The sequence below is a fragment of the Podarcis muralis genome, chromosome 17, assembly GCF_964188315.1.
Source record: "Podarcis muralis chromosome 17, rPodMur119.hap1.1, whole genome shotgun sequence".
Lineage (NCBI taxonomy): Eukaryota > Metazoa > Chordata > Lepidosauria > Squamata > Lacertidae > Podarcis > Podarcis muralis.
Window position 1 is genome coordinate 27920816 of NC_135671.1, and position 27578 is coordinate 27948393.

Consider the following 27578-nt stretch of genomic DNA (forward strand, 5'->3'; position numbering starts at 1 on the left):
TTTACATTTTCTCCAGCCTGATTTTATTTATGAGGCTCCCATGGACTGTAGGATTAACAGTGTTTTATCAGCTCAAGTATTATCTTTTGCCCTTTTTCCAATCCTTACCTTTGACTTTTACACCACTTTGCACCCCATGGAGCAGTTTTTAAGGGGTTCAGAGGGGAAAAGCAGAAATTTTAGGGACTAGTGAGAGTTTGTTGTGCAAGTGGAACAGCAGGCATTAGATACAAGCCATGTGGTATTATAGGTGAAATGCAAAGTCTGAATTTCACCTGTAATATCACATGGTTTGTATCTAATGCTACTGTTCCACTTGTACAACAGACTTATACATCTCCAACAAAAGTACTATGCTTCTCTCTCCCCCCCCCCCCTTAAAAACTGCTCCAGGAGGTTGTAGGACCCTCTGGAACAGATCTTGGGACCACACAGGGGGAGAAGATGAAGTGGACATTCTCACAGTGGAAGCAGAAGTCCTCTTCCACGAGTGACACTCCATCCACACAGCACTATGGAACATCCATATTCTCTTGGTTTTAGATATACTCACTGCTCCACTTTGCATATATATAATTATAAATCTTTAAAAGTCTAGGTTTCATTACATAAATGTGTTGAAAGAGACAAATACATCCTTTTTTTCACATTTAAACAAAAAATATGTTTCCAGTGGCTAGAGGTTCGTGAATGATTTAACCAGAAATTCCAATTCCGTGGGAAAAGTTAAGACAAACATTCCAAATCTTAAATATTTGCGCCAATATATTTTGCCTGTGTTGGCTTTGAGGCAGTTTCCACTAGGATGGTAATCCAAGTCTGGCTCTTACCGCTTGCACAAATTGGTGGCTCACATTATGCGATGTTTCTCCATTTGGGGGAGGGCGTAGAAATATTTGAGTACATAAATAGCTAGTGTGTTGGGCAGAGAAGGCTAGGCTTAGTGTCCTTCTCCCTGCTACTGGGCCAGGCTTCAGCATCCCTGAGCAGTTGCCCAGGACCCAGGCTGGGCTACTGGTGATTTTTGCTCTGGGCCCCCTTGACGGTCCCCACCTTGAGGGCAAACCCTCAGAATCAGCTCTATCGCAGCTGAGTGCTCTGTGGTGCCATTTCCCCCCACAATCCCAATCCCAAATGTGCTTTAAAAATCACAGTTCTGCACCAGATTCATGGTTCTGCTACACACACAAACACTTCTCACGCCATGTGTGTCATGGGATCTACGTATCAAGAGCGTGTGTTGCTGTCTTTAAACCAAAGTTATCCAAATTACTGTCTCATGGTACTGTCTCGTCTTCACTCCTTAAGGAAATGGTAAGCTAGCTTCTTTTGGCCTTGATGGTCCAGCTTCCCAGTTGAGCCTTCCGTTCCATGTAGAGACATCGGACAATGAGGTACGCACCTAAATTCAAACCAGAACAGGCTCTGAGTGCAAGAAGGTAGAAACCAATATGGAGAACGCAAAGACATATTGTTCTTATGAAGCCCATTTACCAGTAGGTCCCTCTATGATACAATAATCTTTATTGTCATTTTCCCATACAGAACAACAAAATTGGAAAAATCTGCACCAGACGTTCAAAAACCAACAAGCCTGCTATCCCAGCTATCCCAGCCTGGTTAACCCCCTAAAAACTCTGATACCCCATAATTGAATACAGTATACTCCCCTAGAGACTACCTTAAAGGGTAAAGGACCCTTGACCATTAGGTCCAGTCGTGGCCGACTCTGGGGTTGCGGCGCTCATCTCACTTTATTGGCCGAGGGAGCCGGCATACAGCTTCTGGGTCATGTGGCCAGCATGACTAAGCTGCTTCTGGCAAACCAGAGCAGTGCACAGAAACGCCGTTTACCTTCCCGCCGGAGCGGTACCTATTTATCTACTTGCACTTTGACGTGCTTTTGAACTGCTAGGTTGGCACGAGCAATGGGAGCTCACCCCGTCGCAGGGAATTGAACCGCCGACCTTCTAATCAGCAAGTCCTAGGCTCTGTGGTTTAACCCACAGCGCCACCCACGTCCCAGCAGAGACTGCATTTAAAACCAAAATTGCATTTGAATAGAATCTGTTTCTCAGGCGGCTAGTCCTAGTCTAGGGATCTTCCAAGCCCTTTCTCCCTCAAAACATTTGCTAGAGTTGTAGTTATATTGTGAACTTCCCTGAGACCTGCGGACATAGGGTGGTATACAAACTTAATACATTTAATAAATAATAGTAATACAGTGGTACCTTGGTTCTCGAACTTAATCCGTTCCAGGAGTCCGTTCAACTCCTAAAACTGTTCGAAAACCAAGGCGCGGCTTCCGATTGACTGCAGGAGCTTCCTGCACTCAATCGGAAGCTGCGCCGGACATCCGGATTCCCAAAAACGTTTGCAAACCGTAACACTTCCTGGTTTGGCGTCGTTCAGGTGCCGATTTGTTTGACAACTAAGCTGTTTGGGGACCAAGGTACACTCATACCTCATGCTAACGTTTGCTTCAGGTTGAGCGTTTTCAGGTTGCGTCCCGTGGCGACCCGGAAGTAACGGAATGGGTTACTTCTGGGTTTCGCCGCTCACGCATGCACAGATGCGCAAAATGACGTCATGCGCAGAAGCTGTGAATCGCAACCCGCACACGCACAGACGCAGGTTGCGTTCTGTTCAGGTTGCGAACGGGCCTCCGGAATGGATCCCGTTCACAACCAGAGATACCACTGTACCACTGTAATAATAAAAACAGAGATGCCCAGATATGGTTGTGACATTATGTAGCCCCAGTTCTTCACTTGTGGAAGACTGTACAGTGGTACCTCAGGTTAAGTACTTAATTCGTTCCGGAGGTCCGTACTTAACCTGAAACTGTTCTTAACCTGAAGCACCACTTTAGGTAATGGGGCCTTCCACTGCCGCTGCACCACCAGAGCAGAATTTCTGTTCTCATCCTGAAGCAAAGTTCTTAACCTGAAGCACTATTTCCAGGTTAGCGGAGTATGTAACCTGAAGCGTATGTAACCTGAGGTACCGCTGTATTATTTTGGTTCTTTTGTGCGGCGCTTGCTTCTTTCACCCCATGGAGCCTCGCCATTGTCCTGCGGCCATCACCACTCCCGGCCGTCGCAGAGCATCACGGGCACTGCCAACCATGCGGTTTGAATTGACCAATCCATGGCAGCGTGGGGGGCGGAGCTAGGGGGAGTGGACCTGAGGGATGCAGTCTTCCCTCAGGTCCACTCCCCAGGCAGAAAAGCGGGCTGCACTCAGCAGCACAGTTGGCCCAAGAAATAGAAGAGGGATATATACAAACAGCTCCTAATTCAGTCCCTACTGAGAGACTTGGGCTACAATACCCCAGGCTTGCCAAACTCAGGTTTTTTTGTGTGTTTGCCAAGAAACTAAAAACTTACCTCCAAACAACATCACCATGTATATTTTTAGTACATAGGGAAAGTAGACGGGTATATCAAATGGTAAGGGCAGCTGGGTTGAGTAAGTGCCGTAGGTTTCAAAGTGAGGTAGCGATTCATATATGGCAAACTCTGGAGAGGGGGAGGGGAAATAGATAAAAAAAAAAGATTTAGTGGCTTGTAAGTGAAAAATCTCCAAAAGAGCAAAATTAAAGGTCTTAGGCCTTCCTTTATGAGAAAAAGCTATAATGGATAACTTAATGCAACGTAATACCATCTATAATTATCGCAGGCGAAGTTCCCTCTGCTCCATGTCAAGCACAATGGACAGGCAGGTTTTCAACTGCATATAAAAGTCCATTTTTAGCAGGGCAGATACTCTGTACTTTGGATGGAGTGTAATGTAGTCACCAGAAAGGTTTAGTGCTTGAAATGCATAATAAATTATTGTTATTATTATTATTAAATTTATATACTGTCCTATACCCGGAGGTCTGAGGGCGGTTCACATTAAAAGGATCACAGTATATGAAATAAAAACAATAACGCAATAATACACCCCCCCAAAAGAGCCACATTTTAAAAGGGTATGGGATGTTGATCAGGTCAACCAAAGGCCTGGTTAAAAGAGGAACGTTTTTGCCTGGCACCTGAAGGTATATAGTGAAGGTGCCAGGTGAACTTCCCTGGGGACAGTATTCAACAGTCAGGGAGCCACCGCAGAGAAGACCCTGTTCTCATGTTGCCACCCTCCGGACCTCTCAATAAAGCATTAATCTGCAGCTATGACAGCACAATAAATCAAAGCCTCCATTCAGCCCAGGCTCCCTGAAATAGGAGCATAGCAAACTGTCTTCTACTGAGTCAAATCTTTGGTCTGCAGCTCTCTCTCCAGGGTTTCAGGATGCTGGAGGTTGTAAGTGGGAGAGAGCAGATTTTTAAAGTCTTTTAAAACCCATTGGAAAGTTGGAGGAAAGTTGGTGATAGTTGGGAGGCAAAGAATGGCCCACAGTCCATGGTGTGCAGGGTTTCATGTTTGTCACAGATGTGCTCTATGGAGAATTTAGATATTTGAAATTCTGTCAAGATTTTTTTATATAATTTTTTTTATTCCATTTTCCCCGATATTACACCATAACAATTATTATTATTCACAATTTCCAAATTTCCCCATTCCCCCGGACTTCCCTCAACCTCCTTCTCTGGTTTATTTCACCATAATATTATGCCTGCATATTGCCTTTTCCCCTCCTTTTTTATATTTTAACTTACAAATTATATAACTTTTGCTAATTAACAGAGAGACTTCGAAATAAGGACAAAAAATCTTTCAAGAAAGACTGGGAACCATTTTTGGCCTGCATGCAGAATAAGGGCAAAGATTTGAACTCATTAGCAGGTTTTGAATAATCACTTACAATTCTGTCAAGATTTTTAAATGTTTAGTACACAACTAACTATTCTGAATGAAAGTTTGATGGTGTTCCGTCTCCTTGCAGCAGACTGTGTCTTTTCAGATATTGCCGAATTGCTGCTCCCATTTTCCCCAGCCATTGCTCATCCCAATTGGGGCTTGTGAACATTGGTTTGGAGACTGCATCACAAAGGATGAGAGCAAATTTTGAAGGATAGCTCTGTTGCAACTTGCATTTACAGCATTGCAAAGGATCTGCTTTAAATGTGTGTTGAATTGAATTTTTCCTCCACCTCTACTCAAAAGTAAGCCCCTTTGGATTCAATGGGCATTACTCCTGAGCAAGTAAGCCTTAGAAATCAGGCAGGCTTCTTCACGTGCCCTCGCTCTGCCTTTACCTTCAGCCAAAACCGACAGAGGATACAAAGGAATCCATAGCGTATAATGGAGCCACGTCAATTCTTGAAAGTATGTTCCTGTTACTGCCAGCATACAGTAAGTATATCTAGAATAAAAAGCAGGTGAAAAGAGGGTGAGCCACGTTCTGATTTTTCACTGCTGGAGATGCTGAATAGCTTAAATCTCCTTTTAGTAACCAAACAATTAAACCCCTGTGTTGCAAACAATTATCAGTAATATCCAAGGCAACACGATAACCAAGTACAACAATGCGATGTCAATATGAGCTCTTTATATAATCTATACAGAAGATTGAACAGTATGAAATATATGAAATATGCACTCTCTGCAAAACCAAATAAACAGAAATGTTATAAATCTCTGAAAGTCACAAAATATGCACTCTTGATGGATTCTCTTGAAAACATAGAACCATACTTATGTGAATTTGGGTCTATGTTTTCAAGGGGACGCAGGTGGCGCTGTGGGTTAAACCACAGAGCCTAGGACTTGCTGATCAGAAGGTCAGTGGTTCGAATCCCGCGACGGGGTGAGCTCCCGGAGCTCGGTCCCAGCTCCTGCCAACCTAGCAGTTCGAAAGCATGTCAAAGTGCAAGTAGATAAATAGGTACCGCTCCAGAGGGAAGGTAAACGGCGTTTCCGTGCGCTGCTCTGGTTCGCCAGAAGCGGCTTAGTCATGCTGGCCACATGACCCGGAAGCTGTACGCCGACTCCCTCGGCTAATAAAGTGAGATGAGCTCCGCAACCCCAGAGTCGGTCATGACTGGACCTAATGGTCAGGGGTCCCTTTGCCTTTACTATGTTTTCAAGAGAATCCATCAAGAGTGCATATTTTGTGACTTTCAGAGATTTATAAGAAGTCTCCTTTTAAGCAGCAACTTGACTACTGTGATAGCTCAGTTGGTAGAACTTGAAAGGTATCATTTCACTGATCCTGATTCCCAAAATGTGAGGAAGATGGGAAGCCAAAGAACAAGGGGAGCCATTGTTATGGTGCCTTTGAGATGTTACTGGACTCTATCGCCACAGCCAATGTTTATTGGGACTTCACAGAGACACAGTGTTGCTCTTTTGTATTTCTGCTTTGTTTGCAAGCTAAATCACACAACCCCAACCCAACTTGCATGGGGGTAACCCCACTGGGTTCAATTAGACTTACGTCTGAGTGAGACTGCGAAGTTAGCCATCTGAAAACTCCTTACATTAATTTTTTTAAAAAAAATAAACAATTCTACAACATTTCAAATTTGACAATTAGTCATTCCACCTACGACTTCCCCTCCTTCCCTCCCTAATTCCCTCAAAAATTCAATTTATGCTGCATATTATTCTATACCTTCACCTTATCACAAAAGAAAAACAAAAAGTTCACCCCCAGTGCTGTTCTTACTCAAATCCTATTTGTGTTTTAACATACTGTATTTACACTGAGTTTTTACGTCTCCTACAAACATTTTCCAGTCTCCTTTAAAATCAGTCTCTTTCTGATCTCTAATTTTACATGTCAAACTTGCCAATGCTATGTATTCTATCCATTTCAGCTGTCATTAAATGACCCACGAACTCTGGGGCTTCTGAAATGATCTTGTCCTCTCTCCCAGTAGGAAATAGGCAAACAGGCAATGTCTAAACTTGATTGTCCACATAAAAGATAACCACTCGAATCTCTAAGAGCTGCTGTGTTTGGAAGGCGAGAGCACCCACCTCTTTTCTCAAGAGTTCTGTGTTGCTTAGATTTACTAGGTAGTTGACTTTGTTGCCCTGTGCTTACTTTATCTCTTTTGCCTCAGGTAAATAGCAGGAACCTTGAAAAACCAGTTTGCTCACATTTTTTGCTCTTCCAACAGAACTGTGCCCCCTTCTCTCAGTGCAGCCTAAACCTGTGGCCTTCAGCTTTATCAGACCTGGGACCCACCTTTATTCCAAACAGGAATATGCAGACCAATTTCTTAGGCTTCTTACCATATATACACGTATGGCGATAAAGTTGCTCTTGCAACCTGCCTTAGAGCAGGCCGCAATCTAGTTGGGGGACCCAAGGTAAAGGTAAAGGAACCCCTGACCATTAGGTCCAGTCGTGGCCGACTCTGGGGTTGCAGCGCTCATCTTTATTGGCCGAGGGAGCCAGCGTACAGCTTCCAGGTCATGTGGCCAGCATTACTAAGCTGCTTCTGGCGAACCAGAGCAGTGCACGGAAATGCCATTTACCTTCCCACCGGAGTGGTACCTATTTATCTACTTGTACTTTGACGTGCTTTCGAACTGCTAGGTTGGCAGGAGCAGGGACCGAGCAACGGGAGCTCACCCCATCGCGGGGATTCGAACCGCCGACCTTCTGATTGGCAAGTCCTAGGCTCTGTGGTATAACCCACAGTGCCACCTGTGTCCCTTGGGGGACCCAAGCAATGGCCCAAAGCAACCAATTTAATCCACACAGTTTCTGTGTATCTCTCTGTTTCTAAAAATCTAGGGAAATACACAATTTGTAGACTGCAGCTAGCAGCAAGGCCAAAGCAATAAGTAATGCTGGGAGTAAGTGAGGGAGTGCCCACACTTTGTCCTTTTTCCAGTCTTCCCAAGATTTGCTTTTGCAGGAAAAGCAGACCAGATAATGAAACTTAATTGCCTGCGGAATGTAGATATGGAAGGCCAAAAGAAAAACCATTTGGTTTACTTTGGAGTGACGTGCATGTCTGTGTTAAGTTCTTACCTAACCACATCAAGGAAACTCCAGAGGAAGAATAAGATGCACACAACACATTTTCCTTGAATTTCTTCTTGACTGACAATCACAACAAATAAGATGATGATTCTTTCTGCGATCTGGAAATGAGGGAAGAGCAGAGGATAAGGTGATGGATTGGGTTCTTTTTCAGCAGCTGTAGCCTCTGGTTTGTGCGACGGGAAAGGTACGTGTGAGATTCTGGGTGCTTCCGGACGGCTGGTATTTTGGAATGGAATTCAACCACATACTGGCGAAACCCATTTCCTTGAGAGATTCAACTTTTTGCGACAGGGACGAGGGCAGCAAAATGCCCCGGAAAGTGTGAGTTGACACTTGGCTCAACACGACGCCATCTAACCTCCCCACAAACAAATCAGGAGAAATAGCTCATTAAATAGCACCATCTAATCTCCCTGCAAATAAAAATCAGGTTGAATGCTCAATAAACAGGTCATCTAGAAGCAGCCTGTTTTAAATGAAGGAGGAAAACAGCTTGCATGGCAGCAGCCGTGTTGCAGAAAGAATCAAGGCGATAGAAGCATTTCGTACAGATGCCCACACAGAGACAGTCACACATTCTGTGTTTTACGGCTGCGTTCTGTGGTCCTGCCTCTCCTATCTTATTCGCCACCCAGTATTTTATGCAAAAGCCTCTCTTTGTAACCACCTCTTTCCATATCAACCTACCCGGACCCTGAGATCGTCTTCTGAGGTCCTTCTTTGTGTGCCTTTTCCATGTGAGGTCCGGAGGGTGGCAACTCGAGAGCGGGGCCTTCTTTGCAGTGGCTCCCTGCCTGTGGAATGCTCTCCCCAGGGAAGTTCACCTGGTGCCTTCATTACACACCTTTAGGCACCAGGCAAAAATGTTCCTTTTTAACCAGGCCTTTGGTTGATTTGATTGACATCCTATGCCCTTTTAAAATGTTTTTTTTTGGGGGGGTGCCTATTGGGTTGTTGTTTTTATTATTATTAGGTATCTTGTGGTTTTATATCTTGATTTTATTCTGTGAACTGCCCTGAGACTCCCAGGTATAGGGTGGTGTATAAATTCAAGCAACAACAACAACAACAACTGTTGCCCTTGGCCACTGGATTTGCATGCTCAGCAGACTCTCGCGATACCGTTGGAATAAATTTTACTTTGCATCCTTCAAGGTAAAGGGACCCCTGACCATTAGGTCCAGTCGTGGACGACTCTGGGGTTGCTGCACTCATATCGCTTTACTGGCCAAGGGAGCCGGCGTACAGCTTCCGGGTCATGTGGCCAGCATGAATAAGCCGCTTCTGGTGAAACCAGAGCAGCACACACCATTTACCTTCCCGCCAGAACGGTACCTATTTATCTACTTGCACTTTGATGTGCTTTTGAACTGCTAGGTTGGCAGGAGCAGGGACCGAGCAACAGGAGCTCACCCCATCACGGGGATTCGAACCACCAACCTTCTGATCGGCAAGCCCTAGGCTCTGTGGTTTAACCCATAACGCCACCCGCGTCCCTCCTTATATACCCATCCTTATATACCGCTTATTATCAAAACAGTCCATAAGCAGGGTAGAAGAAATAGCCAGAATACTTCCCCCCTGCTGGCAACATATTAATCTATATGATGGAGTTAAAAGAATGTACTGCCAGATGAAACAATAACCAAGGTCCAGGGATATGATTTGTCAGCCTGGCCACCCGGTACTTGCAAGGTGGGAGGAGGACTGGAGAGAGGTTGTCATCTGCTGCCATCTGGACGCCACCCCCTGCCATCTGCAATGACTTCTACCCATCACCCTCTGAGTAAAAGCACCATCTGCTTCCTCTTGCCAAGGCACATCAGAAGGTCGGTGGTTTGAATCCCCGCGACGGGGTGAGCTCCCATTGCTTGGTCCCTGCTCCTGCCAACCTAGCAGTTTGAAAGCACGTTAAAATGTAAGTAGATAAATAGGTACCACTCCGGCGGGAAGGTAAACAGCATTTCCGTGCGCTGCTCTGGTTCGCCAGAAGCGGCTTAGTCATGCTGGCCACATGACCCGGAAGCTGTACGCCAGCTCCCTCGGCCAGTAAAGCGAGATGAGCGCCACAACCCCAGAGTCGGACACGACTGGACCTAATGGTCAGGGGTCCCTTTAACTTTACCTTTACATATGATGTTAATTTGATGAATGAAATGGATGCATTTCATTTTATAAATTGCAGGTACAATCAGGTGGGGTTCAGAATCAGGGTCAAAGCATGTGAAAGGAGGGTTGAAGATCTTTCTTGTTCCAGGGCAAACATCCCGGCATCATTCTGAAGCTCCTATATTAGCCCTGAGCAGAAAGGTCCCATCAGCTTTGGGAGGGTCTTGCTATTTTCCCCCTCCCTCACACAAAAAAGGAACTTGTGTATCTTCCAGCACTTTTGCTATTTCTGATCCTCTAGTATTCATCTGTAATTTTAGTAAACCACACTAGCCGTAACCACAAAACTATTAGATATACTAAAATGAAAAAATAAATGGATGTGTCAGTTTATCCTTTTTTTGCTGGAAGGCAGGATTTCCTTTGTCAAATGACTTTGCTAGATGGAAAGAAATGCAGACCACTTCCTGAAGATAAAAAGGTTCTGGTCACGGAAAACTGATCAGCTTCTTAGCGTGCAGGACTTTCTGTAAACTTTCAACACATTAACAGCTGCCTGAAAGCGGGTGGGGACAGAGAGTGTGGTTGCAGCTGAAGAAAGTAGGCTTGAAACATGCATTTGGAGAACCCGCATTTCCCCTGAGATATGACCCTGGAGGAGTCTCCTCAACAAACCACATAGTCTCAGCTTCACCTTCCTCATGAGGAGAAAATGAAGCAAGGCTTAATTGCAACTTGACAGTGATGTGTGCTGGGCTGAGCTATATATGGCCTCTGAGACCATATAACACCGGTCCTGAAAGACCTTCATTGGCTCCCAGTACGTTTCTGAGCACAATTCAAAGTGTTGGTGCTGCCCTTTAAAGCCCTAAATGGCCTTGGTCTAGTAGACCTGAAGGAGCGTTTCCACCCCCATCGTTCTGCCCGTACACTGAGGTCCAGCGCCGAGGGCCTTCTGGCGGTTCCCTCACTGCAAGAAGTGAGGTCACAGAGAACCAGGCAGAGGGCCTCCTCAGTGGTGGTGCCTGCCTTGTGGAACGCCCTCCCATCAGATGTCAACGAAATAAACAATTATCTGACTTTTAGAAGACATCTGAAGGCAGCCCTGTACAGGGAAGTTTTTAATGTTTGATGTTTTATTGTGTTTTTAATATTCTATTGGGAGTCACCCAGAGTGGCTGGACCAGCCAGATGGACGAGACATAAATTATTATTATTATTATTATTATTATTATTATTATTATTATTTCTAGAAAAAGAGGTGCCAGAACTCACCCTGAACGCCTCCCTTCTTCTCTTATAATGGCAGTGGTGCCCACCTGAGACGGGTTGGTGGTCTGGTGAGTTCCAGCTGGAAAAAATGCCCTGGTGCTAGGGACTAAGATATGGTTACCAGATTTTTTTCAATGAATCCGGGGACACTTTTTTTAAAAAATAAAAATCATGCTGTAGTTGTTGACTCCAAAGTTGTCATCATTCTACCACTCAATGTATAAACACTGAAGCCAGTTCTTGAGTTCTGACACTTTAGCTTGGCCAGAAAAATCAGAAGAGAGGGTAGACCTTATGCAGAACAAGAGTACAATTAGTTTTCCATGGCTCCCCATCTCCTATAGGACAGTGTAAAGTGTTGGCAATCTGGGCCCTGGTCGAAAGGGAGAGAAACTTGACCCTCACCCTGGGCACTGGGAGTAGAGGACAACTTAAGCCTCCATCCCAATGCTAGACCACCAAGTGTTAGGCTATCAACCACTTAAGAGTATTGTGCAGCCACTGCTACTTGAAGGCAACCAGGAAGGCTAGAAGGGCATGACATGGAACCTACTGAACATACATAGTGCAGATTCTGTAGTTGGAGAGCAAATAACAGCACCTAGGGTGCACAGGTGGGACACAATCCAGTGATGCTGTCTACCTGTGCCACTTAGGGCTAGGAGTCGGCTAGTACTTTCTGCTAGTATTTCCAGTGGCATTGCAGCCTCTCTTGATGTTTTGGGACTGCACAGATGAAGAAAAATGACTAAAGAAAGTTGACAATGTGGAGCCAAGGTGTGATGGCCTGGGATTTGGACTCGGAGGCTGAACCTGAGGAATCCCAGCCTGCACAGGAGTCCCCGCCTCCAGAACCAGCTGAGCCGGGGCTGGGGCTTGAGCCTGAAGGATCCTCACCTGTGCTGGATCCTCAGGTGCAGGCACCAGCTGAGTCTGCTCTGGCTCCGGAGGTGATGGAGGACCCATTGCCTGTAGGTGCTCCACTCTCAGCCCCGTCAGGGGAAGCTGAGGTTGCCTCTGGGTCCGGCAACCCTCCAGCCTCTCCTGAGCTGCAGAGGCTCAGGGCAGAGAGGCGGAGGGAACTAAGTTCCCGCAGGAGGAGTGCTCACCTCCAAGCCAGGAGAGGTGAGTCACCTGTGGACTGGGTCCGCCCTATGCCTCGGGGCAGATAAAAGCCAGCCAGCCTGTCCCAGTCCCAAGTTGCGGGAACAACGTTGTTGGTAGCCTGGTCCTGCCTACACCCTGTCCTGCTTCTCTGCCGGAGCTCCTGACCTCACCCAACTCCCTGCCTTGGACCCGGCCTCAGCTTTGACGGACTGCCTCCCTACTGCACCCTTGACCTCGGACTGGACTCGGACCTCGCCTCACGGTTAACCCTTGGGACCAGCACACAAGGGGTGCGATGTCTTAACTCTTGATGTCTTTACCTTAACCTTTGAGAGGCCCCCACTGGTGATGGTGGTGGTCTTCGTCTTCCTTGAAAGGCACACAGAACATTCTCTACTTCTGTATCTCTCTCTACTGTATGATTTCTGGACTTAGGAACACAGGAATCTAACTTAACACTGACTCAATCACTTCATCTCACTCAGTATTGTCTGCACTGAGCGGAAGCTGCTCTCCAGGGTTCAAGACAGGAATGTGTCCCTGGTCTATGTCAGGACTTGAGGCCTTTTGCATGCAAGACCTGTGTTTCACCACTGAGCTACAGTTCTTCCTGGGAATGAACTCCCAAATCATGGGCCCTGGTCATCCAATGCTATTCTAGGTTACATCAACAGAAGAATAGAATCCAGATCAAGGGAAGTCATAGTGCCACTCTATTCTGCTTTGGTCAGACCACACCTGGAATGCTGTGTCCAGTTTTGGGCTACACAATTTAAGAAGGATATTGACAATCTGGAAGGTGTGCAGAGGAGGGTGACCAAGATGATTAAGGGTCTGGAAACCAAGCTTTTCAAGGAAAGGTTGAAGGAGCTGGGTCTGTTTAGCCTGGAAAAGAGGAGACTGAGAAAAGATGTTGATAGCCATCTTCAAATAGCTCAAGGCCTGTTGTATAGAAGATGGAGAAAGCTTGTTTTCTCCTGCTCTGGAGGGTAGGACTCTTACCAATGACCTCAAGATACAAGAAAGGAGACTAAACATCAGGAAAAACTTTCTGACAGGAAGAGCCGTTTGACAGTGGAACAGTCTCCCACGGGAGGTGGTGGACTCTCCCCCCTTGGAGGTTTCTAAGCAGAGGTTGGATGGCCATCTGCCATGGATGCTTTAGCTGAGATTCCTGCATTGCAGGGGCTTCGACTAGATGACCCTCGGGGTCCCTTCTAACTCTAAAATTCTATCATTCTGTCTCAAGCGCTTTGAAAACAGAAAACAGACATCATACCCTTTGCTATGTTGTGGTTAGAGTAGCGAAAGAATTGGGGGCAGGAGGTCCCAGATAGCCAAGATCTCTCCTCCTCACTCCATATTCTGATTTATGGTTTGGCCCTGTAGAAATTACAGGCTGAAATGAGGCGCAAGATGAGTCCTGAGAGCAAAACCCTCAACCAACCACATTTCCTTTTTGGTGCTGGAGGAGACTCTTGAGAGTCCCATGGACTGCAAGAAGATCAAACCTATCCATTCTTAAGGAAATCAGCCCTGAGGGCTCACTGGAAGGACAGATCCTGAAGCTGAGGCTCCAAGACTTTGGCCACCTCATGAGAAGAGAAGACACCCTGGAAAAGACCCTGATGTTGGGAAAGATGGAGGGCACAAGGAGAAGGGGACGACAGAGGATGAGATGGTTGGACAGTGTTCTTGAAGCTACCAGCATGAGTTTGACCAAACTGCTGGAGGCAGTGGAAGACAGGAGTGCCTGGCGTGCTCTGGTCCATGGGGTCACGAAGAGTCAGACACGACTAAACAACTCAACAACAACAACAACAACAACAACACATTTCCATTTACTCTTGCTCCAGCACACTCCCACCAGCATGTTTGCCATCTGTGTACACATGGCTTTACCCATAATGCAGAGCTATTCTGTAGTTTCAATCCAAAAGGAAAACTTACACCATGCTGACTCCGCAGTTAAGCGGAGGTGTATAAAGCTGAGACAGCCATTGCACATCCATGGATGACAGTTTCCTGAATAGGAGCTTTTTGGGGTGGAGGGTTGCAGGAGTGCAGAAAACAAAAAGGCATTCCTGCCATTTGTTTGGTGTGTACAGAAACCTGTACATGCAACTTGAAACACAGCAGGGGGAAAGAACCTCACTGCATTTTAGGATGCAAATGTTCACATAGCCCAGAACAAAGAGATTTTTGCTTAAGTAATGAAAGGATGTGGTCTCTAAAGTTCTCCTCCGCTTTACTCTTGGGTCAAAAATAAATTTAAGTCCGAAAGCCCGTGCCCTCGCTTCCGAAAGCAGAAATTGAAAGCCTGTGCAGTCATTTTACAAAATGTAAACAAGGAGGTTTTATTTTTCATTCGTGCTCTGTGGAATTTCCTCCTCTCCCCGCTCCCTCTAACTTGACAGCAGCTCAGTTTCTGTGAAATAACACAAGTTAAATCCATAGAAGACCCAAAAAAGTGCATTGCCAAATCACAGCTTCTCTAGGAGATCACAGATGTGTGCGCCATGTTCTGCTCCAGACGGGAAAGAATTCTTTCCCTTGCTCCCCGAAGATGAAAAATGAAACCCAGACACAGTGTAATCCACAAATGACATTTTTTTAAAGGGGGTAAGATATAAACAAAGCAGTAAATGTGTGACACACAGCCTTTCTAGTAGGGAGAGAAGGGGCCTTTCTGGAATCAGATCATGGAAAATCAAGGCCAGCCCAATAAATTTTGGTGCCTGAGGCAGATAGCCCAAATAGTTCTTGGGTGGCTTTAAAACAGGATTAAACAAATTTGGGGGGAATATGGCTATCAGTGGCTGCTAGCTGTGATAGCTGTGTTCCACCTTCACTGTTGAAGGCAATGTACGTCTGCATGCCATTTCCTGGAAATTGCAAGTGGCGAGGATGCTGCTGCTTGTGAATTTCATAGAATCATAGAGTTGGAAGGGACCATGGTAAAAGGAAAGGTAAAGGACCCCTGGACGGTTAAGTCCAGTCAAAGGCGACTATGGGGTTGCGGCGCTCATCTCGCTTTCAGGCCGAGGGAGCCGGTGTTTGTCCACAGACAGCTTTCCAGGTCATGTGGCCAGCAGGACTAAACCGCTTCTGGCGCAACGGGACACCATGACGGAAACCAGAGCGCATGGAAACGCCGTTTACCTTCCTGCTGCAGTGGTACCTATTTACCTATCTACTTGTACTGGTGTGCTTTCGAACTGCTAGATTGGCAGGAGCTGGAACAGAGCAACGGGAGCTCACCCTGTTGCGGGGATTCGAACCGCTGACCTTCTGATCAGCAAGCCCAAGAGGCTCAGTGGTTTAGACTGCATCCTAAAGGGGCCATGAGGATCATCTAGCCCAATGCTCTGCAATGCAGGAACCATCTGGTTGGTAACTGTAAGAACAGCCTGCTGCAATAGATGACTCAATGTGTTCCTTCCTAGGAATGCTGAACAACTCACGCAGCCTTCATGACCTCATATTATCTCTAAGAACAGTGTTTTCTCCTCCAGGTTCAACAAAAGCAGACTTGCTCTTATTGCAGGGGGAAAGAGATTTTCTGATCCACCCCTTTCTTTCTTTACCCTCCCATACTCTTAGCAGCCTTCCCCCACAGAGTGCCCTTGAGGTGCTTTGATCTACAACTCCCATAAGCCAGCACAGCCATCCTGACCGGGGCTCACGGGAGTTGTAGTTTCAGATCTCCGGAGGGCACCAGGTTAGCAAAGGCTGCTCTGAGCATCTTTATCTACTTGGTTTCAACCAAGACAATAGGACGCAACCCACACTAGGACACTGAGTACAAGAAATATCATCATCATCATCATCATCATCTAGAGCAGCGGTTCTCACCCTGTGGGTCCCCAGATGTTGTTGGACTACAACTCCCATCATCCCTGAGCTTGCTAGGGGTGATGGGAGTTGTAGTTCAACAACATCTGGGACCCACAGGTTGAGAAAGGCTGATCTAGAGGAAGGCACTGGGTGAAGAGGCTGCACCAGATTCTGCTGTATCCTGAACTGAATTGGGCCACTTTGAGGGGGATCCAGGCTTGGGCAAATTGGATCAAGATAGACCTGGTGTGACTGCAGGTTGTCAGGGGTGGGTGCATTGGGTGGGAAGGCTGCAGGGCTATGCTCTGCTGGCACGTTTCCTGCAAGGAATGATAGCTTTCCAGGTCATGTGGCCAGCATGACTAAACCGCTTCTGGTGCAACAGAACACCATGACGGAAGCCAGAGCGCACAGAAACGCCGTTTGGTACCTTCCCGCTGCAGTGATACCTATTTATCTACTTGTTCTGGTGTGGTTTTGAACTGCCAGGTTGGCAGGAGCTGGGACAGAGCAACGGGAGCTCACCCCATCATGGGGATTCGAACCGCTGACCTTCTGTGCCCAAGAGGCTCAGTGGTTTAGACCACAGTGCCACCCGCACACATAGCAGAACTGAACCCTCCTGCTCAGGGCTGGATCCAGGGCTGGTTCCTGAGTTTCCTGAGTTGGCCCAGGGCAGCTTGGAGTGGAAGACAGTCCATAACTCCACTAAGCACTTCTATGCTCCATTTATTTCAGTGGGAGAGTTAACAAAGCCCCTGTTGTGAAGTTCTGGTTTCACACGGTCAGTCATTGTTAATATTGTCAATGCTTATTAAACTACAGATGTTCATTAAAATGTAGTTAAGGAAGCCACTGGTTGTTCCCTGCTATGCATTACAGAGGTCACCGCTGCAGACAGCCTCCATGAGGGACAGCCTCCTCATCATGAAGATGACAAGACAAGACTCCTGCATTTGAAGGGGGTTGGACTAGATTGCCCATGGGAATCCCTTCCAACTGTGCAGTTCTGTGCTTCTTTAAAACACTCCGTTTTATATCTCCAACACAGGGTTCGTGGACCTCCAGTTATTGTTGGGCTCCAGTTCCCATCAGCTCCAGTCAGCCTGGCAAGTGGTCGAAGATTATGGAATTTGTCGTCCAAAAACATCTGAAGGCTCCCAGTTTAGCTCTAATGGCGTTGACATTGCACAGGCTCTCCATATGCTACTATAACCCTAAATCCTGCTGAAACCAAAGGTACCAAAATGGATAGCGATGTGCTTAATGGTGCTATGCACTCTATGTGGAGCTACCTTTGAAGGTGACCCGGAAACGACAACTAATCCAGAGTGCGGCAGCCAGACTGGTGACTGGGAGCGGCCGCCGAGACCACATAACATCGGTCCTAAAAGACCTACATTGGCTCCCAGTACGTTTCTGAGCACAATTCAAAGTGTTGGTGCTGACCTTTAAAGCCCTAAACAGCCTCGATCCAGTATATCTGAAGGAGCGTCTCCACCCCATCGTTCTACCTGGAGCAGTCCAGTGCTGATGGCCTTCTGGCGGTTCCTTCCCTGCAAGAAGTGAGGTTACAGGGAACCAGGCAGAGGGCCTTCTCGGTGGTGGCGCCTGTCCTGTGGAATGCCCTCCCAGCAGATGTCAAAGAAATAAACGACTATCTTACTTTTAGAAGACATCTGAAGACAGCCCTGTTTAGGGAAGTTTTTAATGTGTGACATTTTAATGTATTTTTAATCTTTGTTGGAAGCCGCCCAGAGTGGCTGGGAAGACCCAGCCAGATGGGCGGGGCACAAATAATAAATTGTTGTTGTTGTTGTTGTTGTTGTTGTTGTTGTTGTTGTTGTTGTTGTTGTTATATCCTATACAAGAAGTCCTACATGGTGCAGTGGCTGGAGTCACTGCCAAGTAAGAAGACCTAAGATCTCATTTGCTGCCTTGGGATTAAGATCCACTGAATCCAGGGCAACTTGCCACTGTTTTTGTGGCTGCTGTTGTTTGCTGGATTACATCCAACCAGTTATCTGCTTTTCCAGTAGTGACTGAGCAGCAGGGGGGATGTTAACTGGAAACATAAGCTTTTCTAATTTCTCTTTCCCTGAAGAGGAAGGGTATATTCCTAAAATTCTTCTGAAAGGTCAGAACTCTTTCAGTCTTGTGGAATGTTGATCCTATCGCCCATCCTGAGTGTTCTAACAAACATGAACTTTACCCCACAAATTCTTATTCCATTGAATGATTTGGCTTGCTGGTCTCTAGCCAGTATTTCAAAAGGTGGATTTGCCCAGTGGCTTACGCAGGAGTAGCACACTGGTATATGCCGAGAGTGTGCATGATATTTGTCTAGTTTGTCGTTCTTTTCAAAATATGCCTAGGCCTCTTTTTCTGCTAACCGGTGTTCAAATAGTCACCCTACTGAATGATTTGGTAGAGTGGGAAACCCGGGTTCAAATCTCTACTCAGCCAAGATTTAGGACCACGGGTGACCTTAGGTCAGTCACCAGTTCTGGATTGTATCTAGAGTTGCTGTTCCACTGCTGCAACAGACTTCGGCTTGTGCTGTGGAAGTACCCTCTCTGCTCACCTGCAGAGCAGATTTTGGGGGCATGCAAGGAATGGAAAGGGAAATCTTGTTGCATGTGTGGAGCTCTGCTTCCACCAGGTTTGAATATAACCCTCTCTGTGATGCCCACATCACAGGTTGCCGTGAAGATAAAACAGAAGGAGGACCATGTACCTCACCTTCTGCTCCTAAGAGGAAAGGTGGTATATGCAGGTAATAACCAAATCTCTGAAGTTGGCCACCTTGACCAGGACTGGCTCCATGTTTCTGGGGACCCTTGGGCACAGGATATCAACTGCCCCTTTTCCTCCTCAAACCACAGGCCTCCCTCTTGACCCCACCCATTTAAACTAAAACAAATTATGACAAATATGGCACAAGAAAACACAAACTTCACTATTTTGCTTGTTGCCTTTTGATTTTTTTGACAACTGTAGAATTTGAAGGTAAACACAAGGAGCACATACGAACCTCTCTCTCTCTCTCTCTCTCTCTCTCTCTCTCTCTCTCCCACACACACCTGCACTTCTTCCCTCTTTCCCTTTCTTTCTTTCATACACATAGACCACATGCCTACCTTACTTTGAAAGGTTAGCAAATGTTCCAATTTGAGAATGGAATTTCTTGTGGGATTTAAACCCCCTAAACTGATGGCGATCCAAGTGTTGACCCTTGTCTCCCTTCATGCAATTATGAATTATGCGGTACCTGCAAAAGCCTCAGGAGAAAATGGTCTTCCACAATGCTGAGCCGGATATGCAAAAGTTCCAGGATAGACGAAGATTGGCAAACGCGCATCACGAGCCCAATGGAATAGAAAGTATCAGCAACCGAATCTTCACCCCACAGAAAGCAAAAGAAAACATTGGGTTATCATTCTATTGCAGCCTCTTCATATTGGGCTCTCCCACTCCCACTCATCATTAAGAGATCAGGGGATTAAAACGGCCACTGTTTCCTGGCACTAACTTTGTTCAGTGGTATGGTACATTTTGCCAGAAGACACTACCATCTTGACTATGAGTCCTGGAGGACCTGTTCCCTGACTTGCAGATCTTTTCCCACCTGGACGGTAGGACCTGACTGACTCCAGCTACAAAAGCTGAGGCTGCTGAACAGACTCTTGGGCTGGGAGAGTTGTTGTTTCTGTCATTGATATTAATTTTTATATATTTATTTTGGATCATATTGTGATTTATGTGGACAATGTGGTTGTGTACATTTTCATGTTTTATTTATTGTCATGATTACTTTTGTTATGTTTGCGCTTATGTATTTTTTTTCATGTTGTAAGCTGCCTTGAGCATGATTTTGGCAATGGAAAGGAAACATACAAATAAAAAGTTGCATGTGTGCATTCTGAACATGCTCCAACCACAACTGAGTGGCACAGCTACTATTTATAACAAAGAACATTGTGCAAGATCTTTTGCAAACTTTCTGAAGGGAAATGGGCTGTATTTAGGCAGTGGCCCTTGTTTCCATGGAACAGCATTTGGGTGTTTTAATTTGCAAAAGGTGCAGAAAATTAGCTCAGAGACAACCTAGGATCAGCGTTGCCGTATGTGCTTTGACTACATCTCCAGACAATTCTAGACCAAAGACTAGACTCCAATAAATGTTCCCTTTGGATTTGCAAACTCTTTCTCTCTCCTGATGTCTTTCTTGTTTGGTAAACATCAGGTCACCACTATGAAGACAGCATGTTTTGCTGAAACATGTGTAGATACGTGTGGGATCACATGTGGTCCAAGTAATGCGGTTGATTTCCCCCGTCTCTTTTTCTTATAAAGTTTTGTTAAGACTTTCTCCAATACAATAAAGAACAAACTAATCTAAACCGAAAATAATAAAGAAAGAAGAAAATAAAAGAGAGAGAAGAATACAGCCTGTCTTCAAAGACACCGCTGATTATCTTCTCCTATTCCATGCCCCTACAGGGGACACGGGTGGTGCTGTGGTCTAAACCACAGAGCCTAGGGCTTGCCGATCAGAAGGTCGGCGGTTCAAATCCCCATGATGGTGTGAGCTCCCATTGCTCAGTCCCTGCTCCTGCCAACCTAGCAGTTCAAAAGCATGTCAAAGTGCAAGTAGATAAATAGGTACCGCTCCGGCAGGAAGGTAAACGGCGTTTCCGTGCGCTGCTCTGGCTTCTCCAGAAGCAGTTTAGTCATGCTGGCCACATGACCCGGAAGCTGTACGCCGGCTCCCTCGACCAATAAAGCGAGATGAGCTCTGCAACGCCAGAGTCGTCTGTGACTGGACATAACTGTCAGGGGTCCCTTTACCTTTACCTTTTAAGAAGAAGAGGCAAGAAGGAAGCGCCCCCCCCCCAGCCACACAGCAGTTTAAATAGCATAGGGGAGAGTCAAGCATCTTCATATAACATCATTGGGGATAGCTCAGTCGGCAGAGCATTAGACCCTAAATCTCAGGGTTGTAGGTTGTGGGTTCAAGCCCCACGTTGGGCAAAAGATTCCTGCATTGCAGGGAATTGGACTAGATGACCCTCATGGTCACTTTACAGTTCTATGATTCTATGAAATATCTAAACTTTTATCTTTTCCAATGCATTTGAATACTGCTTCTGTCTATAGCATACTGCACAATGTATTTAGATCATTAATTTCTACATTTTACAGAAGGGAACTGAAAGCTGACAGGCCTTTGAATACAGGCATTTGAATACTGCTTCTGTCTATAGCATACTGCACAATGTATTTAGATCATTAATTTCTACATTTTACAGAAGGGAACTGAAAGCTGACAGGCCTTGGTTTTTCTCAGGCCATTCGTGGATTTGAACCCTGCCCTCTTGCACAAGTCCTTCACTGTGGTTCCAGTCCAACTTACGCAGAAGAAATCCCATTTGTGGCCCATGAGTGTTGCTGCTGGCTACTCTCTCAGTCAGACCCCATTTCCATGGAGAGGCAGCTATCCGATCAATCAAATGTCAAAACAGGATAGACTTACCTTCCCCAAAAATCAGGAACCTGATGATCATATTGATAAATATCCAGGAATGTCCGCAGAACTGGATTAAATAATAGCAGAAGATGTAGGGGTTCATTGTGCAGCTGTAAAAGCGAGAACAGGGAATTCAAATATCAAAGCCTAACCGGAATGACAGGTAAAAAGGTAAAGGGACCCCTGACCATTAGGTCTAGTCGTGACTGACTCTGGGGTTGCAGCGCTCATCTCGCTTTATTGACTGAGGGAGCCGGCGTACAGCTTCCAGGTCATGTGGCCAGCATGACAAAGCCGCTTCTGGTGAATCAGAGCAGCACACGAAAACGCCATTTACCTTCCCACCAGAGCGGTACCTATTTATCTACTTGCACTTTGACGTGCTTTCGAACTGCTAGGTGGGCAGGAGCAGGGACCAAACAACGGGAGCTCACCCCATCGCGGGGATTCGAACTGCCGACCTTCTGATTGGCAAGTCCTAGGCTCTGTGTTTTAACCCACAGCACCACCCGTGTCCCTGGGATGACAAGAGCAATGGGCATTTTGCTAGTAGACCATATTTAGAGTTCTCTGTTGGCTAGACAAGATACACCTAGGAAGAAGATAGAAAAGGGATCGCATTGTTGGGATCGCATATCAGAACCTTGGAGCAATCTCTGTAAAAGGGAATCGAGCATGGATGGGATCCACTCTGCTTTCTTCAACTGCCACTTCACTTGGTGGCCATGATCCAGAGAGCCTTGCATGCAGAGTAATCCCCTTGCCTGCTCCTCATCACAGCGAGAGGCAGGTGAGCGCAAGAGGACGCCAAGGTCGTTTTCTACCACTCTGTTCCCTTTTAGAGCACCCATGAATGCAAGCCACCAAAGGCCACTTTATTGCCACTGGTGTGCCCTGTGGAACTGAGCCGGCCAAAACAGTGGTGTTATCACTGCCCTTCATATGTGGGTCTTTTCCCGTTGTGGTGGTGGGAGCAGCACACAAAACGAACAAACCTAAAAATGACTGTACAAAGCTGCCCATTCGGCCATTACAGTGGTACCTCGGGTTAAGAACTTAATTCGCTCTGGAGGTCTGTTCTTAACCTGAAGCACCATTTTAGATAATGGGGCCTCCTGCTGCCGCAGCGCCACCGGAGCACAATTTCTGTTCTCAACCTGAAGCAAAGTTCTTAACCCGAGGTACTATTTCTGGGTTAGCAGAGTCTGTGACCTGAAGCGTCTGTAACCCGAGGTACCACTGTATAGGCCAATGAAAATTGCATTTAACGTTTCAGTTTTCACCAGGTGGAGGCAAAGCAATAAGGAGGAGGGCAAGATTCGCTGCCAACTTCAAAGGTCTGCCCCCAGATATAGTCAAGATTAAACAACATTTTAAGAGGGCTTCTTGTCATTATTTGCTTTTTATGCTCCATGACAGAACAACATTATAAACAGTGTCAAACAGTCATTTTCTATTTCCCCTCTTTAAGCAAAGAGATTTGCTTGGCATGGTTTCTACTTTTTATCATTATATTCATTGCAAATATTTATATACTATTTAATGCCAAGACAGTATATAAGTGGTTTAACAAAACCAACAAACATGACAGAAAGATGGAGATAAAATATGATATGACATGATGATGTGAGATACATCTATATTGATATGCATCAATGAAACTGAAAAACTACAATACCAAATAAATCAATAGAAATCTCCCCAAAGCAAAAACAAGGCAATGCCAAGCAAACTAACTGACCTGTTTGTTGAATTTGCTATGGCATTTTCTTTCTTTCCTTTGAATAAATTGTATTAGATTTTATAAAGAGAGATACAAAGAGTATCTTTTTTTTATCCAAGCCAAGACGTTTATCTAGGTAAAATAAAAATATAGATCCAGAGGAAAAGAAAGAAAGAAAGAAAGAAAGAAAGAAAGAAAGGAAGGAAGGAAGAAAGAAAGAAAGCTCATCCACTCCAATATAACACCCAGCACGACTGCTTTCAATATGTTTGCAAACAGGAGCAGGAAACTGGATTTTAAGAAATTGTATTAAGTTTAAGTAATTTGGTTGGATCTGTAATACTTAGGAAAATTAGGAAAATTAATAAAAATAATAAAAAAGAAAGAAAGAAAGAAAAAGAACTTCCAAGTCTTTGTCTGACAGCTATATAAACACCATTCAACTCACCCACTCCAATATAACACCAACATGACTACTTTCAATAAACCAGTAATATCTTCAGGAGTTTGTTGTGGCATTTTCAAGTGGCTTCACTTACTTTCTGATAAGAACATAAGATGGTCAGTGATGGGTCGGGTCAGTGGCCTGTCTGCTCCAGCGTCCTGTTCTCACAGTGGTCAACCAGATGGTCATGGGAAGTGCTCAAGCAAGACCAGAGGAAACAGCACTTGCGTTTCCCAACAACTGGCGTTCGGAGGCAATAGTGGAAGCCGTTCTACATACAGCCAAAGAACTTACAAAGGGATCTTCGCACATCTCTCATGGCAAAGAAAATGACCTCATGACTTCTCTGCAGCACACTAAAGGTAAAAGGTCAAGGACCCCTGGACAGTTCAGTCCAGTCAAAGGCAACTATGGAGTTGCAGCGCTCATCTCGCTTCCAGGCCGAGGGAGCCAGAGTTTGTCCACAGACAGCTTTTCTGGGTCATGTGACCAGCAGGACTAAACCGCATCTGGTGCAATTGAACACCGTCACAGAAACCAGAGCGCACAGAGACACAGTTTACCTTCCTGCCACAGCAGTACTTATTTATCTACTTGCATTGGCATGCTTTCGAACTGCTAGGTTGGCAGGAGCTGGGACAGAGTGCCAGGCGTGCGTGCAGGAGCCAGGCCTTTGCAGGATTGGGGCCTTCCTAAGTTTGTTCTGAAGAGGCAAGGTGTGGCCGCACAGGTGAGGCCAATTGGTAACTCGCTGCACCTGGTGGCAAGAGCCGGCAAGGGATATAAAGTCAGCATTTCCCTTTGGTTCTTTGCCACAGCAACATGCTTCCTGCCTTTGGCTTCTTGCTTCCTGATCCTCAAACCTTGGCTTCTTGACTCCTTGGTTCCTGACCCTCGGACCCTCGGCTTCTTGACTCCCTGCTTCTTGATCCTCAGACCCTTGACCTCTTGACTCCTTGCTTCTTGATCCTTGGACTCTTGGCTTCCTGACTCCTGGCTTCTGGACCCCCGTTCCTGCTCCCACCCCGCCATCTTGCCCCCGGTCCTGATGTCTCATGCCGGGATTTGAACTGCCGACCTTCTGATCAGCAAGCCCAAGAGGCTCAGTGGTTTAGACCACAGTGTACCATTGGCTTAAGAAAGATGCACAAGGACTTCTGACAATTGTAAGATACCACATCAAGGCTCTTCATAATCTGGGATAGTAGACAGTTTGCAATGGTCTGAGACATGTTGCTACCCAAAGCAGGAAACTGCCTCGTTCCCTCCTACATAGGACTAATACTTTGAAAAGTCTTGCTGCCCCATTTAGACATCAATTCATGCTTTTATCTATGGCCTCATCCCCACTTTATGGTGCCCTCTGAAGCAGCTTCCTTCACTTTGCCTCCTGGTGGGGGGAGCTGGTTCCAAGTGAAGACTCCTCTGGGATCCTCTCTTTCAGACTAACTCACTCCCATGATGGTTGCCAGGATAAAACAGGGCTTTGCCCACATGTTCTGGCGTGAGCTTATTGGTGGATGCGTTGCACCCCGCAGGAGATCTCAACACCCCCACCAGAAAGCAGCACTTGCTGTCCTCCTGAGCCCCTGAGATCAGGTTCCTCGGTACTTTTCCTTGATCTCGGTGCCAAAATGCCGATGAAGCAACTCTCCACCGAAACCAGAAAAGAGGAACTGCCCTTCCTGTTCAAGGCGAGCTTATTGGAATGAAAGCCTCTGTCCGGTACATTGGGCAGCCTCTGCCTTCCCCACGGCAGCGAGAGGACGCTGAGGAGATTCCTGCCTAGACGACAGCTGGCTCCCAGCATGTCATTGCTTCTACCATCCTGGCCTTACCTTGGTTCAGTTGTCCCTGCTCCAGCTGCTGAAGTGAGCCGAGATCTTCTGAGCTGTGTGTGTGTGTTCCTCTTCCTCACAGCTGCAACAGCTGGGCTGAGCTCAGAGAGATCTCCCCTCCTCTTTGCCTTCCCTTCTTCACCACGTCAGGCCAGCATTGCAACACACACCAACACACACACACACACACACACACACACACACACACACACACACACACAACTTTCTGAAACAGCAGCCAAGTTCAGCAGTGAAAAAGGTTTGCCCTGTTCCAAAAGGCGCTTTCCAGAGTTGCCAGGAAGTTGCTGATAATGATGGAATTCAAGAGTCCTTCGTGGAGATATGTCCCTGGAATTGTGAAAATCTGCCCAACAGATAGGCTGCTTAGAAGTCAGGGCTGGTCTTTGGCATTCCCTTTCCATTCTACTCACCTTTTAAATACCTTGGGGTTTTTGTTTCATTTTAAAATGCGCTTGGAGCCCAGTTCACAATTTGCATATGTGACGTCCCTGTCATTTAAGCTATTTCAAATTGTAAAAATAACATGCATGCCTCTGACACATATCATGCCCTCCAACATTTCTCTGATGAAAATAGGGAGTCCTATTTAATAATAATAATAATAATAATAATGATGATGATAATAATAATATTTGTACCCCACCCATCTGACTGGGTTGCCCCAGCCACTTTAGGCAGCTTACAATGTATATACAAACATAATTAAACATTTAAAAAACTTCCCTATACAGGGCTGCCTTCAGATGTCTTCTAAAGGTTGTGTAGTTATCTCCTTGGCTCGGGGCGGGGGTCACATAACTCCATACCCACCAACATTTCTGATTTAAACAGGGATATCCTGTTCCTGCTAGGTTGGCAGGAGCTGGGACCGAGCAACGGGAGCTCACCCTGTCGTGGGGATTCGAACCGCTGATCTTCTGATCAGCAAGTCCTAGGCTCTGTGGTTCAACCCACAGCGCCACCCATGTCCCAGTAAATACCATAGTCTTATCTTATTTTTAGGTTTTTATTGTCTCCCTTGTAAACTGCTTAGAGACCTTTGTAATTAAGCAATTGTTTAAATAAATAATTTGATTTCTATGTGCCAGTTGAGCTCATTTCCACCAGCAACCATACTGCTGTCCTGCGATGGCTATTGGCGAGGACAGTAAATAGCTATTGTGTCCACTTGACGATTGCTTGGACTGGAGAACTGAGGAGATGTGCTCTCTTTTTGTGTGTGTGGAATTGGAAGAACGTTGTGAATGCTTAGGTTCCATTCAACTCAACAGCTGGATGCCCACTGGTGTCTCCAGGTCTCCTATCTTCAAGAAGGAACTCTCTTGGTGAGTGCCAACAGGTTGTTGTTGTTTAGTCGTTTAGTCATGTCCGACTCTTCGTGACCTCATGGACCAGAGCACACCAGGCACTCCTGTCTTCCACTGCCTCCCACAGTTTGGTCAAACTCATGCTGGTAGCTTCAAGAACACTGTCCAGCCATCTCGTCCTCTGTCGTCCCCTTCTCCTTGTGCCCTCCATCTTTCCCAACATCAGGGTCTTTTCCAGGGTGTCTTCTCTTCTCATGAGGTGACCAAAGTATTGGAGCCTCAGCTTCACGATCTGTCCTTCCAGTGAGCCCTCAGGGCTGATTTCCTTAAGAATGGATAGGTTTGATCTTCTTGCAGTCCATGGCACTCTCAAGAGTCTCCTCCAGCACCATAATTCAAAAGCATCAATTCTTCGGCGAACAGCCTTCTGAGTACCAACAG

At 46.1% G+C, this 27578-nt stretch overlaps 1 protein-coding gene across 1 annotated transcript; it reads right to left on the bottom strand.

The window, feature by feature from the left end:
• Positions 1-25967, bottom strand: HACD4 (3-hydroxyacyl-CoA dehydratase 4). The gene is made up of 7 exons (XM_028712989.2): positions 25810-25967; positions 21810-21913; positions 19545-19672; positions 7934-8046; positions 5202-5308; positions 3390-3521; positions 1-1402 (listed from the first exon to the last, which is right to left on the bottom strand). Exons 2-7 carry the CDS (start codon positions 21904-21906, stop codon positions 1320-1322), a joined length of 660 nt encoding a protein of 219 aa, XP_028568822.2. The 5' UTR covers positions 21907-21913; positions 25810-25967; the 3' UTR covers positions 1-1319.
• Positions 25968-27578: the final 1611 nt, after the last annotated feature.

What these genes read in the sequence shown, in the direction of transcription:
- HACD4 (XM_028712989.2), bottom strand. Translation starts at nt 21,906, where the DNA reads ATGAACCCCTACATCTTCTGCTATTATTTAATCCAGTTCTGCGGACAT. An exon ending in TCTGTCGGTTTTGGCTGAAG is followed by an intron (nt 3,522 to 5,201) that starts GTAAAGGCAGAG and finishes CCCCCTCTCCAG; the next exon opens with AGTTTGCCATATATGAATCG. An exon ending in CATGGTGATGTTGTTTGGAG is followed by an intron (nt 1,403 to 3,389) that starts GTAAGTTTTTAG and finishes GTTTGAATTTAG; the next exon opens with GTGCGTACCTCATTGTCCGA.